Below are 16,151 nucleotides of genomic sequence, written 5' to 3'. Positions count from 1 at the left end.
AGGAAAGGAAGGGAGAGAGGTTACTATCAATTTTTTTAATCAAGAATAACATATTGTATGCCATTTGAAATAAAAGATTCTCATTTAGACTTAATATAGCACATCTGCTTGAAAAATACATACAAGGCTCCCATTGACTGCAGTGGGAAACTTGCCAATAATATTTCACGGAAGTTATCTTGATATCAGCTTTGCAAAATAAAGACATTTTGCAGGGAGTGCTCATGCAACAAGGGAAAGTTAAAAGTAAGTCACTCACATGCAAAGAAATTTGGTTTTTCTTAGCTTTAATTCTCCATTCTATCAGATGTATGGTCTAGGAATAAAACTTAGACGATAAGGTCTAGTTTACAGTGAAGTCAGGCAGCTCGACATGGCAGGCCATTGCCATGAAAAGAAAAATGATGTCACGACCAACAGTCTGACTTGATTGCACATCAAAAATACACACCAACAGTACGAGGATGCAAAAGGTCTTGCACAAAACACAAATCTCTTTTAAAAATGCATGTGTGAATGCAGGAATAGCAGTGAAAAGTAAGTAAATGTATAGTTTAAGAGTGCCATGATTTCCCCTGTGTGAAAGGTCTTAGAGGTAAACTGGAAAAGGAACAGAAAATAGATTTCTGTTCTTTACTGCTCCTTATTCTCCCCTTAGTTTTAGGGCTCATCCATATGGGGAAATAAGGTAGTAAACTATATTCCCGAGTAGGAACATCCATCCAGGGAATTCACAGCACAACTACCGCGGTATGTGTTCGGATCTCACTTTTTATTACTATGACCTCCCCTGTAGGCATTCCCATTGTGGTGGCAGTGTGGGCCCCAGGAATTCAACCGGGATTCTACCAAAGCCTGCAGCGGGGCCAGGAGCCCACCCGGGACCTTTCCCCTCACCTGAGATGCAGGTCGGCTGCACTTAGACCCCAGGGTCCACCCTTGCCACATGCTGCCCTTGGGGCTCTGCCAAAGTCCTTCACGGCCTCTTTGGCGACTGAAACATTGTTATACGCAGGGCTAAAACCCACCAGATCTTTTTCTCACACTTCATTTTTAAGAGAAAGCCTGGCTACATTTCCGTATGTCAGAAGCAAATTCTACTTTCCAACATCATCATGCTGGTCAGGAAATAATTAGAGGGATATTTTGTTTCTGTTGGTTCTGGGATGCTGGAGGATGGAAGAGCTCTTCTCCACCAAACAAAATACATCGCAGCAGGGTGACGTGTGCCTGGGGCTATGCACCTATTGTGAGGGACACTCACTGGAGCTGCTAGGAGGTGGAATAGCCCGAGACATGGCCCTCGGTAAATAAAAGCTGCCTTGTAAAACACCACGATGTACCCTTGGTGGTATTTTATGGGACAGCAACTAACATTGTTACTGGTGTAAGAGCTCATATCATAAACAGAAATCTAGTCCTGCAGCGCTTACTCTGAACAGCCTCAGCAATCCCCCCCCAGGCTCCAGGGCTTGGAGAGACACCACCGGCTGACCCCCCAAACCCCGCTGCCGTCTGACCCCGGAGGGACACAATGGTGAGAACCTCTTAACCAGCAACCACCAAATATTCCAGTCACACTCATAAAATGAATTGCCTTGAAATGCTAAAAGTATGCCAGAAATAACATAATTCCTTCAAAGGAGTCAAGTTAGTAAGTTAGACCGCAGAGACTACTGTCCACTACTATAAATGTACAGTCTTAAATTCCCCCAACCAAACCACCTCCATGAATATCAAGTAAGTGCACCTCCAGACAGCGTGGAGGATTGGAGTTTTCATATCTCAGCTTATTATTCCTAATATCACAGAGACACTTCCCTGAATTGTCCTTCTCCTTCCCAAATTCCCCATCTGACCAGATGTCTTTCTCTCTCTTGCTTTCACCTGTCAATCATGTTCACAGCTGAAATTTGATTTCTCTCCCAACAGTAACCTTAGATGAAATATTACCATAGGGGTCAGAACTGTCTGAACCTTGCCATAAAAGTTTGTTAACTCTTCCGAGACCCAAGAGCTATTTGCTTAAGAGTAACAGATTTTGCTGCTGGTTTTTCTTCCCTAATATGTGAAAGTGCAACCACAAAATATTGGAAGGATGGAACAAGGAATCGTCCCGGAGAGTGGTGGGCTAAGCAAGTCCTGAGATCACAGGTGTCCACCAGGGAAAAAGCTTTTGCTTTTCTGTTATATGGATAACAAGAATGTATATCACTTATATAAATCTAATAGTCACATATATAAATTACAGGAACCACGAAAGCTTTCCTATGGGATTATTGAAACACTAGGAACAAGGTGATGGAACACGTGCTGCACCTTTGCGATGGAAATATGTACGTAATGTATTTACTTCAGCTGAATCATGCCTTGGCTCTGTTCTTGCAAAAAACATATTGCACTTTAAGCTCTCACAAAAAAAACAACCCACAACCAACCAACCAAGTGGTCTGGTGTCCCTCCCATTTACAGTGGTGAAACACAGAAAAAGAAAAAAAAAAAAAATGCATTGCAGGCAAAGCCCTACCCAGGGTTCTCCTCAGGGAAGTGAGAGGATCGTCAGGCTCAAAATGAACCTCTTCTGGGGCTCCTTGGGAGACCTATTCCCACAGCCTATACGCCAACAAAAACTCCTCACAGTGCTATTTAACGCAGAGTCTAGAGCACCAACTACATCTTCCCCACCCTCACTCCAATTTTAAATAATGAAACAAGCTTAATTCCATGAGCTAATAAAATTCAGCTGTTTTCTAATAGCATGTAACTGTTGATCAAAGTGTGGTACTGTACAGCAGCCTGTGTTCTTAACCCAAAGAGGTTTCATAAAAAAATTGATACAGGAATCTGTCATCGCAACCTTGGTGCTCACTTAAGCCACTTAGTATTTTTTATAGTCAAGGCCAATAAAAATCAGATTCCATGGAAAAAATAAAGTGCCTGTTTGAGTCGAGCAGTGGGAGGGACTGAAAGTTTTAATTCCCACATTTTCATTAGCGGCGTATTTTTTAATCAATGTTGACCTACTGAATGAACACAAATTTCCAGAGGAAAGCAGTGCTGTGAATTAAACTCTATTGTAATTTATAAGTGCAGAAGTCATCTAACACAGACTCATGATTTTCATCAAGATCTGAGGGAGATCTTCAGAAGACCCATCCTTAATCCCCATAGCTGATGTCTGAGCGCTAACATTTGAAGAAAAAGAAAGAAAACATTTGCATAGGATTATATATGAGTTGTGGGACACGGGAGAGTTGCCTGGCTGACAAAAGTACAAAGCCCCATCACTGCAAATGGTTCTTGTAGGCACCTGAAAGTCAGCCTCATCCCAAAGCCCAGGAAACTGCACCACAGACTGTCACCGGCTCCCGGGGGTTGGACCAAAAAGCACCGTTTTAGCAGCAGAAAACAAAGCAGTGAAATTACCACCCCTGCTGAACTATGTCAAATGGCTAATGAAAATGAAAACATACCTTTTTTTTTTTTTTTTTTGACCTCAGGTAACAGGGATTTTCACATCACCGTTGTAGACGATTCTCTCGGGTACCTAATTTAGTAAATATATTAAAATAAACCATTATTAAAAGGAAGTTTTAACATTGTAAAACATGTCTGCCACTATATACAGAACAGGACCTTTTATATTCAAATACTAAATTAAATTTAGAAAGTCTCTTGTACTGTTTATTAACTGTGGATAAGTGATGAAGAAATTAACATAAAGTGAAACATTTCTAGCTCACATATTTAGTCTTTACTTCACATTAATAACAGGAGACTCTTACTCACAAATTCTCTTAAAAACACATATTTTTGCCTTACCAGTGAGCATCAGCTTCTAAGACCTGAAAGCATGTAACTTTCAGTATTTCTTTCTTAATGATTGTTATCAGTGGCACTAATGTAATTGGCAAAATAATAATCAATTTTTGTACACACTCCATTATTTTTCAGATAGTAGTTTAATAGCAAAAGCAGAGCTGTCACTTCTCCCTGCAGTTACTCACACTGTACAAATTCATCCTGTCAACACATATTTAAAATCTAATTTAAAAAAAATTCAACACAGAGTGAATCTTTGTACAATAAGTGAGATAAGTCAGTGAGTCAATCCGCATTTCTTAAATATGGATATTTTGTTGTGTCCCTTATAGCTAACTTTCTCTCCCTGAGCGTGCACACACAGGCATAGACATATATTTCCTATAAACCGCCTGCAGGAATGCTTCAGCTCCATCCATTTATTGTAACCGTACAGCATAATCAGAGCAAGGATAAACCACAAGTCTGATCGGTTTGAATAAAAAAACACAGGCAAGACAAACCATAGGCGCTTTTTCAGCATTTTGATTCCAGATCAGCTCTGCAGCTTTGAAAAAGCCCGCTGCATGTTTGGTGCCAGCTGAATGATCCCTCTCCCACATCCCACCCAAAGGTGGAACAGGCACGTGGAGATGGTCCCCACATGCTACTGAAAGCAACGTTTCCTCTTTTTTTTTTTTTTTTTTACTTTTCTTTTGGTTTTGGTTTTTTGTTGGTTTTTGTTTTTTTTTTTTGCTTTTGAGAAAGGGGACAGTGCTTCCTTAAATGCAATACTTGGCACATGGCCCAGGATCTCTTAAAGCAAATGACTCCTGTAGACCTTTGGTGTCATTTCCCTCAAGATGACCTCTGCTTTCATGCCAATCGGTGAATCCATCCTGTTATTAATGCACGGGGCCGAGAGGAATGGGTACTCAAGCCTCACACCTGAAGAGCATCCAGAAAGTGATGTGGTCAGCCTGCTTTTAGCAGTCGCAGCCCCCGCTGTGGCCATCCCTGCTCTAAAACCACAACCATTCACCCACATCACAGGAAACCTGAAACAGGATGGCACCAACCCGCTGTCACCAGCAAGGCGCATTGATTCATTTAGCGGCTTTATTTAACTATCAGTTTATTAATAAGGAAAGAGTCAAAGAAAGTAAGACAGCATGAAGGCAGCCAGAGACACTAAGCAGATTTATTCATTTTAAAAGGCTGATCACTTTCCTTCATTTTATCTGACGGAGTTGGTGCAAGAGAGTTACACTTCAATAAGTTTTCTACTCTATACTGTGCTATTTTAAAAGGATTTCACAATAAAGGAAGCTGAAAGACTGTGCACAGTCTGGAGACCGTATCTGGTGTGACATGAATATAGTATTTTAACCAGATTCAATCTTACAGTATTCCCTCCTCTACAATGACTTTGCAGGAGGAAACCCTACGGAAAGGAAAATCTGTTCATCCCACACCACAAAACACTGAATCGCATCGCAGGCTCCAGCAGCTCTTCCTACATATTAAAATGCTTTCATCGGGGAATGTTAGAGAGTTACGGGGGAGCGGGGCGGGGGCGGGGGGGGGGGGGGGGGATGCTAGGTCTTGTTTGGTTCGCTTTTGGGCTTATTTTCATGGTCACTAATGTTTCATTGCAACAGCTCTACAGTGCTTGAGCAGGGGCTGTTTGCAGTGGAGAGCACCGCAGCTCTGGAAGCTGATACCAACAAATCAAACGGATTCCATCCCCATCGCCTTTAGCATCACAACAGCCTCCTGTCAAGGCCTTGCCACGAACTTTTGTTTCAAAATCGGAGAAGTTCAGGCTGCAGGAAAGTGAATCTGCCTGCTTTCTTACAGGAAAGGGCTTTAAGCTTAATCACACACATGTTCTGAGATACAGCCACATAGACTTGGGAAACTCAGCCCCAGAAAGTGCCGTAAATCCTGCCCGCCCCCCACCTTGCTCCCTGCAGAGATCTCAGGGCCTGATCCAAAATGTCATTTAAAAAGCTCCTTTTGACTGCAGTGGGGTTTAGATTAGTCTCTGTGTGAGCACAGGTGAAAAGAAAAAAGGGAGGAAGAAGGAAGGAAAGGGGGGAAAATTAAGAACAAGAAAAGAGAAAGGAAGAACAAGAAGAGGGGAAAAGATGAGAGAAGAGAGAAAAAAAAGAGAAAAGGGGAAAAGGAAAAGGGAAAAGAAAGAGGAAAAGGGAAAAGAAAGAGCAAAAAAGGGGAAAAAATAAGGAAAAGGACCGTGAACAAAACACGAGGGAAGTGCTCGGTGAACATACCTAGGGGCCGGTCCGCCGGCTGAAGCCGCCTGGGGACACGCCGGAGCTAAGCTTGGGATGCGCGGACGGATCCTTTAGTTACGCCCGGAGTCCCCTTTTGTTCCGGGAATTGAGTTCGGACACAAACAAACAAGCAAACAAACAAACCGGGGCTGCTGCCCTCACCCTGCCCCGTCCCGCCCAGCCCCGCCCGCGGCCCTGCGCCCCCCCGCGCCCGGCTGGGCTGGGACCCCGGGGCAGCACCCAGCGGTCTGGCCGCACGGCCAGCCCCCGGCCCGGGGCTGGGGGTCGGGGCTGGGGGTCGAGGCCGGGGGGCCGGGGCTGGGGGTAGGGGCTGCGGGGCCGGGGCGGGCCTGAGCCCCCCGACGGGGCGGTGCGCGGTGCAGCCCCTCTGCGGGCCCGGCCGCCCCCGCTGCCCCCGCCCCGCAGCTGCGGCTCCGGCCGCGGCCGGGCAGGTGCCGGCGGGGAGCTCGTCAGGAGCGGGGGGTGTCCCAGCGCCCCGCAGCCACCCCTCCCCGGGCCGGGCTCGCCTCAGGCTGCTGGAGGCCGGGGTGACAACCCGTGCCGAACTGGCCCCGGCCGAGGCAGGTGCCGGGCTGCAGCGGGGCGGCCAGCGCCTGTGTCCCCGCGGTGCTGGGCTCCCCGCTGCCCCCGCAGCCCCGGGGACAGGCCGCGGTGACACCGACAGGCACCGGGGGTGCCAGGGCTGGGGGGGCACAGGGCGCTGAGCCCCGCACCCCGGCCGGGGGCCCGGCCGTCCGGGCACTGGGCGCGGGGCTGTGGGCTCCACGAACTGACATTTGCGGGCAGCAGGCAGGGACACTCCATTCCCGACCCCCTCGGGAAACTCCAGGACACCGCTCGATTTGTTGTTTGCTGGGTATTTCTTTATATATACATATTATTTTTTTTTTCCTGCCTGGTTCAGAAGCACCACTTCTAGCAAACTTCTGCTCTGGCTTCAATTCCCTCCGTGCAAGCCGTCTTCTAGAGATGCATGAAAAGATTTATAAAAAATCAAATAAAGGCAATCATGTCACAAAGCGCACAGGGCTTCAAACCAAGCAAGGCGAAGGGCAGGGCAACCTCCATGCACACCTGGCTGCTGCCTCGCGAGGGGCACATAGGTGTAGAAACTCGATTTTGGGGGGCTGGGGAGGGGAGTAAGTGGGTACAGCAACAACGATAGAAACCGACCGTTTCAGAGAGCGATAAGATACAGGCAGCTTGCATGGAGGGCGCTGAGCCATTATCACGCTGTGCCAGGTCAGCCTGATACGGTGGCAGATAGCTGGGGCTGGGGCTGCCTGCTGCCCTTACAGCCGCGGCAGCCTCGCCGATCCCTGGCCGCCTGCTCTTCACTTGAAAAGTTAAGTCACATCCTGGGCTATTTTTGCCTCGTGTTGGCTTAGAGCTCACAAATCTGAATGCACTCAGCCCTCAGAGGGTGATAAATGTTGTTCTCGGTCCTCCCCCACAATTTCAGGCAGTCAAGAATTAGATGCGGCAGAGTGTACAGTATTGTAATCTATTGATTTGTATCTGCTGGGCCCGAGAAATTCATTAGAGGAGCCTTAAAAGTGTGAAGTGGCAGAGTGTGGAGCGCTCAGCTCCTTCCCGAAAAGACAAATTCTCTCAACAGCCGCTCGCTCACCTCTGCCACGTCCTGGGGTGTGCTACCTCCTGTTATTCATACCGAGACCTGCACTTCAAACAGCTATCGGAGGCATTTGACTACAGACAGCTCGAGAGTGTGTGTGTGTCTGTGTGTCTGTGTGTCTGTGTGTCTGTGTGTGTGTCTGTGTGTCTGTGTGTGTACACCAGCAGGATTGTTTTTTGTCCCGGCTGAGCAAACAAAATCTATCCCACTCTCCATAGCTACCCTTGGAATGCCCAAGCCTCATGGCAGCCGCTCACGACACAGCAATTCGGCAAGAGGGAGGGAAGTAAGTTTATTAAAAAAATCTTAATTCCTAACATTGAAGTATGTAGGATTTTTTTTTTTTCCTGCGTGAAATTTTAAATTCAGCCATCTGAACAGGTGTCAGAAACAGTGGGTCCATTTAGCTCCTCTGATGATCGGAGTAATAAATATAGAGGATTTCCTTTCAATGCAGCCCATGCTGAAATGACACCAATGTAGTTCTGGCATCTGAGCAGATAATTCTGATATATGCATCATTTCCTCCCTAAATCCAGGAAGCAGCTACACTCTCTATCTGATATTAGTGTATTATGTCAAATAGAAATTGGTATTAAAATTATGAATGATTCTAGATCAAGAACTTCCTACACACTACGCGGAGGGAGGGGGAGGAAACAGCTGCGCAAAAGCTTTCAGAAGAGAAAGGAAAATAAAGAGCTGGGAAAGTTCATTTTTTAAACTAAAAATTTGCTGCCGTGTTTCGCGTGTGGGTAATTTTCAAGTGGCATTTTGATTCAGCGCAGGCATTTTTGTTTTAAAAGGGCGAAGACTTTCTAATAAATAGAAGCTCTCACCGCTCCATCTGCAAATGGGCGCTCCTCGCACAACGCCTGCCCAGTGGTGCTGAGAAATTGTTCAAGAAATACAAATACACCAGTATGACCAGGATATTTCCCTTCCTTCTCCCCCCCCCCCTTTTTTTTTTTTTTTTTTTAGGATGCAGGCTGGGATGACATTTCTTGAGCAGGGAAAACGCAGCAGCATAAACACAAAAATACTCTTGGACTCTGCTCAGCAGAAGTCCGGAGGTCGGGCAGAGGGTTACGTTTCATTTTAGGGGGGGGGGGAATAAAAAAGGCTGAAGGGTAAGGTGGGACAGGGAGAGAGGAGGGGGCTGAGCCACAGCGCACACCATTTCCCAGCCAGCAAAGGGCTGGCTCTCCGTGCACGTATCTCCCAGTGTCAGTCACATGAAAGTTCTTTGTAATGTAGTTAATAAATGGGAAAGCACCGTAGGACCACGGGAGCACTGGGATGTTGTTAGTGATGGGGAGATGAAGACCACGCAGGCCTTTTGACACACGATTGCCCAGCTCAGGGAGCGTTCCCCCTGCTTTAGTCAGAGAGGTACCTGTGGGAGAACAGCGGGATCCTGCTCCCTTTTGAAATCCCCGGGGATTGTACCTCCGAGCTTTATGGGAGCAGGATTGAGGCCAGAGTCAAGCGAGGGGTGATTAATGAATGTAGGTTATTCAGAGCAGAGCGGTTCCAATTAGTCCCCAGCAAGCAGTCCTGCGGCAAAGGTGGGCGCTCCCCTGCAATGATTCATGCAGAGAACCCCAATACTTGCTTTGCTTTTGTGAACATTAAGGCGTGCATCTATTATTTTTCCCCTTCAATTGGGTAGTTGGCATGTTTGGGGCTGAAATTCAAGTGCAGCCTAAGGAAGGCTGCATTTTTTATTTTTTTTTTATTATTTGCAAAGCAAGATTGCAATGTGTCATAACGATGCCAAAGTGGGCAAACCTTTTTTCCCTGTAAGGTTGGGTGTGTAATGGGAATCTTCCCTTTTGCACTCAGTCTATTTCTAGGAAGGATTTCTCTTATCGCTGTTCAAACAGGGTGGTGTGTTTTGGGTTTTTTTTTTCCCTCTGAGAAAGAAGATACTTCAGGGAGGCAGCAGTGCTCCCCTTGCTCTGTGCTACTTGGTCGATTCACAATACTTTTGGAATCCTATGCCTGCTCCTAACTGTGCCTGCGAGGAAACCCGGAGCAGCAGAGGAGTGCGGGGATGAGGCTGGACCAAAACGGGTCCCACTCCAGGGGGCTTCGGGCTCTGCGCTTCCCCGGGGGCTGCAGTGCCTCTTTGGCGGGGGCTTTGCCAAGGGGAGCTCTGGTCCCTTGCCTTCCTTAGGGCAGGGCTCCTTCAGGAGCGCTCGGCAAGGGCAGCAGCGAAGTGACTCCCTGCAAAAAAACTTGGGCATCAGTAAAGGCTCAGCCAGGGAAGGGGAGGTCGGAGAAGAAATAAAAAGCAGCCCTGTCTTTATGAGAGGAGATAATTCTCTGTTCGGCCAATAGCGACCAGTTTACCCACAGATTACACATTAACCAGAAAATGGAACTCGAATTAACCAGAATCTGGAGCTTGAACCATTACTCAAACCCTGGTGCAACAGCAGGTCAGATGCCAAAGGGCAGGCTGGTGCCCTGGCGCTGGGGAGGGGCGAGGCACAGCACCAGCATCTGGGACCACAGCCACCAATGCCTGCTGTCACCCACGGCGGGGCTGGGTGCCCATCCCCTCTGCAGGGACCTCAGCAGGAGCAGGTTGACCTCCAGCAGCACCCCGTGCCCACTGACGCAGGCTTTCGTGGGTGCAGGTGCTGGGGTGGGGGCTCAGGGCCGCATCCTGACCTCGGCACACAGGGCAGGATGGGGTCCAAGCCACGGGCTGGACCAGCCAGGCAGAGGAACGGCAACAGGTCCTCTCCTTTCAGTGCCACCAGCGCCCAGGAGGGATGACCTTACAGCTGGGAAGAAGTTGTACCGACAGCAGGTGGCAGGGGGGAAATATGAAGGAGAAAAAAGTGCTGGGTTTATGAGCCTGGGTCTGAAGATAAAGCCCTCACCCTGCAGGGGCTGGAGCATCCTTCGGAGAGGCCTCCGCTTCTCAAATAAACTGGGCAGATAATCCCATTCAGAGAGTGGGAGAGGACTCTGCGAGGGGACACTGGAGGCTCTCGGGGAAGGTGGCTTTAAATGAACTGGGTCGAGGGCTTGAGGAGCCTTTCGAAGTCGAGATGCCCTTTGACATGGAGAACTGCAGTGAAGAGGGGCTTGGAGACCTGAACACTTCTAGCACATTAACCTTTGGGATTGATTGTTTAGAACAAGTAACTCTCAAAAGTTGGAGGAAGTCCTTTGAATTTTATTCCCGCCCCCCCCCCCCCCCCCCCAGCTCCTCAGTTCTCTCTGGGCTTTCTAAGGCCTGTAGCAAAAAAAAAAAAAGGGCAAAAAAAAGAAAACCACAGGGCAAATGAAAAAGAAGGTAGGGGGGAGGGAGGGGAAGCAAGAAAAGAAAAAAAGGAGGCAGTATGGACTCAAATGGCAAGAAATCTTTCGATCTAGCGTTAAGTGGTTCTGTGACAAGCCAAGCCTGATGCGGTGTCATCTCTTACTAGAGACAGGCATGCTTAGCTGGGATCAGATGATAAGAGGATGTGAAGTCTTCCCTTTCACTTCACTCCATCATAAAACAATCAAAATATAGGGCCGTATCATGTCATCAGGTTTTTAAGTAGACCTCCCCTTTGAGATCTCCTAAAACCTGGTGGGATGATCTGAGTCACTGAAACTGAGCTCATTGCAATACTGAGAAGTCAGAAGCAGCACCTGAAAGCTCACGTTTTTCATCTACCTGAAAGATAACCTGATTTCTAGTGGGCAACAATTTTCCATTTTACATGAAGCTATGCTTTTCCTTCTCCCCTCCTGAATATTATTGAGTCCAGCTCTTGTACCAGCATCACCCCTTCGCCAGGCAGCATGCTGAAGTACTGCTCTCGGAGTTCTTGAACTTTAAACTACAGACTAAGAAACTGAGTACGGAATCAAAAAAATGCAGTTTATTATTGTAGATTATTCTCTCTTTTGATATAACCATAGAGTTGAAAATGAAAGAAAAGCACATAGGAACATCACACGTGGTTAGTTAGTAACTCAAGATATAAAACAATTTTGCACAGCAAAATATGTAAAAGAAAAAGTAACTGACAAGATTTTTTTATATTTATTGTGGTAAGATTTACTTTCCATTTTTTTTTTTAAAAGACAGGATATCAGTCCCTGAAAATAAAATTTACTGATTATTGCCTTTAAAACTGTGGAATTTTTGAAGTTACAGAAAATCCAGTTCTGCACCACAATACAACTGTAAAAAAATCTGCATCATTTTAAAACTGTGCAGTAATGCCATCTTTATAACTGCATAAATTGTATTAGCGTTTTAAACAGGTTCGTAATTTTTTTTGTTTTGTTTTTGTATTATATGCTTGCAGGTTATATCTTAGTGCAATTCAGTCCCAAATACTTCAATTTTGAAAAAAAAAACCCCAAAAAAACCAACCCCATACATTTTTAATGTAAAATACCCCTATAGATATAAACAGGGGCGCCTCCCCCTTTTAATACTTTGGTTTTCAAATACAGTCAGTGGTATAGCAAGGACTACATATACCCAACTTATATTTAAGTTGCAAGCACATGCTGCATAAACTACTTTTTAAAACAGTCCCGTTGCAAATTCTACCCCCCTTTACATCACGACAAGTAAACAATTTAGTGCATCAATCTTTAAAAAAAATTCTACATCTAAACAGACCTAACTCTTTCGAATTTATCTATAACATTCCTTTATCTGTAGCATACATTTTAACTGGGCTAACAGATGACAGAAACTAGAATTAAATTATATACTAGGAACCCAGAGCATTCCACATTTGACAATGACCAAATGCAAAAGGAAAAAAAAAATAATAAATGGGGCAGATCACTTAAAATTAATTTTTAGACTGTTTTAGGCAACAGCATGGTTTCAATGTCCCCCCCAAGTGGGATGAGAATTTTGCTTTTGAACATCTTTCCAAAGTTCTTTTTGTGGGTTTTTTTTTTGAATATTTTTTTTTGCCACATTAGGTTATCAAAATCCATTCTGGCAGGTTTTTTGAGAGGGAATGCTTCAGTGCATTTAAAAGGAAGTCTGAAGTTTTGAGTAACTCAAAGCAGTTTTAGAGTAGATGCAAACTTTAATGGGGAGGAAGAGGAGGAGGAAGATCAAAGGTTGCACTTTTTTGCTTTCAACCCAAAAAAGTGATGAGGCAATAAAACAAAAGGATGAATGCCATGCCATAATAGTCTCCAAAAGTCCATTTCCAAGCAAAAGAAAAAAAAAATAATTATACCGTACATGACCAGCATGCAGGGTTTTTTATTAATATAATGTCTCTTTTTCATAGTCTTTCGAAACAGTTATAGTTCATTGTTGCTAAGACAAAATAGCAAGCGTAATGCATGAGATGAGTATGGGATTCTAATGGCAGACTAAAGTCTCACATTTGGCAGATTAAGGCCAAAACTCACATGAACACACCGAAGGTTGATGCAGGCTTGATTTGGCAGGTTGATCTAGGCATATCTCTAGTTTTGCACAACAACGCTAAAAACTGATGGAACTCAGCAAGCTGGAGTCTAAAAATTTCACATTGTTTTTATATTTTTTGTTTTTGTTTTGGGTTTTTTTAAATTTTTTATTTTATTTTTCTTTTTGCAAAGCTCAAATCTCATATGAAGAACTCAGGATGGCAAAAAAAAACAAAAAAACAAAAAAACAAACCTGACTTTTTTGGACACAGCAAGCTCAAAGAAAAAAACAACCCTCATGAACTTAAAAATATATATATATGTATATATAATGTGGATGGCAGGTTTCAAAGAAGAGCAAGCTTCATATGAAGAACTGAGTTGGTGGCGAGTTGGATCTTTTAAATTTAAAAAAAAAAACAAACCCACAACAGCAAGCCCCCACGAAAATAAAAAAATAATAATAATACTAAACAGAAAAGAAACTCATGTAGAACTTTAGGTCGGCCACCACGGAGCCAGCCCACCTTAAAAAGGGGAGAAAAAAAAAAAAAGCCAACAAAAAAACCAAAAACCAACCCAAAAAACAACTTTGTTTTAAAATTGTTTTGAGTTTTTGTTTTGTTTTGTTTTTTTTTTTAAAAAAAAGGTAATACAAGGTGGCAAGCCGGGTTGTCGCTCTAGCAAAGCCCCCAACAACAACTCACACGGAGAACTTTTAGTTAAGGTGGCAAGGCTGTGGGAACTCACATGAAAAACTCTGGAGAGGAAGGGTTGTCGCTGCTGGATCCGTTTTCTCTGAAGCCATTGCTGACCAGCTTCTCGTACTTTTCCTTGTAGGCGTCCCTCTCCCGGACCAGCCTGGAGATCTCCTGCTTTAGGTGCTCCACTTGCTGCAGCAGCTGGTTCTTCTCCGACTCCAGGACGTGCCGCTGCTGGACCCTCTTGAAGCGGCAGGACTGGGCATAGCCCCTGTTTTTGAGGGTCCTCCTCTTCTGCTTCAGCCGGATCACCTCTTCCTTGCTGACGCCCCGCAGCTGCCGGTTCAGCTCCCGCACCGACATGGTCACCAGCTGCTCGTCGGAGAAGCGGTCGTCGAAGTGCAGGCCGCCGCCGCCGCCGCCGCCGCCGTGGTGCGGGTGGTGCAGCCCCCCGGCGCCGCCGCCGCCGCCGCCGCCGCCACCGCCGGAGCCGGCCGCCGAGGAGGCGGAGGAGGGCGGCGCGCTGCCCGGCGCCGCGGCGTGGGGGTGCCCGCCGCCGCCGCCGCCGCCGTGGTGCGGGTGGTGGTGGTGGTGGTGGTAGTGGGGCGCGCCGCCCTGCGCCGCCGCCGCGGCGATCACCGCCGACACCACGGCGGCCGCCGAGCCCATCTCCTCGGCCGGCACGGAGCCGCCGGCGCCGGCGGCCGCGGCCAGCTGCTGCCCTCTAGCATAGCCATCGAAGGCGCCGGGCAGCGGGTGGTGGCTGCTGTTGATCAGCGCCTCCACCGCGTCCTCGGGGCTGAAGCCCAGCGCCTCCGGGTTGAGCTGCTGCGGGTAGCCCGTCATCCAGTAGTAGTCTTCCAGGTGGGTCTTCTGGTCGGTGCCGGAGCCGGGGCTGGGCGCCGAGAAGCTGGGGGACGGGGGCACCGAGCTGCAGGGCGTGCTCATCGGGGTGGAAGAGAGCGATCCCCCGGCGATCAAGCGGCCGCACTGGCTGATAATGCGATCGGTCTCCACCGGCTCCTTTTTCACTTCAAACTTCATCAGATCGAAGTCATTAACATATTCCATGGCCAGGGGACTGGTGGGCAGGTCGGAGCTGCTCATTGCCAGTTCTGATGCCATCCTTTTGCTGCCGAGAGTCCTCCAGAAAGGGTGCGCTCCGGGAGCGAGGGGACTGCTCTGAGTTGCCACCGGGTGAGCCAGCTTGATTTTGGGCGAGCTCCGCTCCGCGCTCCTGCTCTGCCTCTCGCCACGGCCCCGCGCAGCCTCCGCTCCACTTCGCCCCGGCCGCTCCCGCTCCCGCTCCGCGTTATCCTTTGCAGAGTCTCCGCTGCCGCTGATGCATCAGAGCGAGGGGCTCTCGCTATTCGCCTTTTGCATAAAGGGTGGATTTTTTTTTTTCCTCCTCTCTCCCTCCCTTCTCTCGCTCCTCTCTCTCTCTCTTTCGCAGCCTGCAAAAACTGCAGCTGGAAGTGTTAGCTGGCGGTGTCGCGAGTAATTTTTTTGTTGTTGTTGTTGTTTTGTTTTGTTATTTTTAACACTTCATGGTGCCTTTCCTCTGGGCTTTCTCACGCAAAGTGCAGAGCGAGAAGAGAGGTTCATCGGGGAAGGGAGGAGGGAGAAGAGAGTGAAGACAAAAAAAAAAAAATTAAAAATCAAAGTCGGTATCGCAACCAAAATAATAACAGTAGGGTTTAAAAAAAAAAAAAAGAGGAGAAAAAAATACAACAAAACCTCGACCCCAAAGCTACAGCAAGAAGATGAAAAATATTTTAAAGGTTTCATCCAGCAGGAGAGTTTAAAAGCATTGCAGAGTTTTATAGCGCTCCTGACGTCAAATGGGAAATTGACTGGGCGGCCGGGCCAATGGGCGCCCGCCATCCCAGCCCTCATTAGCATAATATATAGAAACAAGGAAACTTTTCGGAGCTGTCAATCAGGGCCCCATCAGCTGACTGTCAGCTGGGGCGCGCTTAACCCCCTCCTGCCCGCCGCGCTCCCGGACGGGCGGCTGCGGACGGGCCGCTCCCCCCCGCCCGCTCCGCGCCGCTCCGCGCCGGGGCCCCGGCAGCCGCGCTGCCCGCTGCCGTGCGCGCCTCCGGCCGTGCGCGCTCTGCCCCGGGGCGGCCTGCCGGCTGCTGCCCCGCAGGGGCGGGGGCGCGGGGAGCTCCTGCGGCCGGGCGGAGCGGCAGCGGCGGGCGCCTGGCGGGGACCCGGCAGCGCGGCGCCGCCTCCGGGGCCGGCAGCGGGTACCTGCCCCGCTCCCCCGCGGCGGGCCTGGCGCTCAGC

General features: G+C 47.8%; 1 protein-coding gene across 2 annotated transcripts in view; it reads right to left on the bottom strand.

The window, feature by feature from the left end:
- The window catches only part of MAF (MAF bZIP transcription factor), a 191,582-nt gene extending 175,922 nt beyond the window's left edge, over positions 1-15,660 (bottom strand). For both annotated transcript variants that reach the window (XM_055818938.1, XM_055818937.1), the window contains exons 1-2: positions 13,909-15,660; positions 3,474-3,547 (exon numbers count right to left, since the gene is read on the bottom strand). In XM_055818938.1, coding sequence (XP_055674913.1) covers positions 3,514-3,547; positions 13,909-14,984 — 1,110 coding nt within the window. In that variant the 5' untranslated portion in view covers positions 14,985-15,660 and the 3' untranslated portion in view covers positions 3,474-3,513. The remainder of the gene's footprint in view (positions 1-3,473; positions 3,548-13,908) is intronic.
- Between the last annotated feature and the right edge of the window lie 491 nt (positions 15,661-16,151).

This window comes from Falco peregrinus, chromosome 14, assembly GCF_023634155.1.
Source record: "Falco peregrinus isolate bFalPer1 chromosome 14, bFalPer1.pri, whole genome shotgun sequence".
NCBI lineage: Eukaryota > Metazoa > Chordata > Aves > Falconiformes > Falconidae > Falco > Falco peregrinus.
Note: the sequence above shows the minus strand (reverse complement) of the source record. Positions and strands in the feature narration are given on the sequence as shown.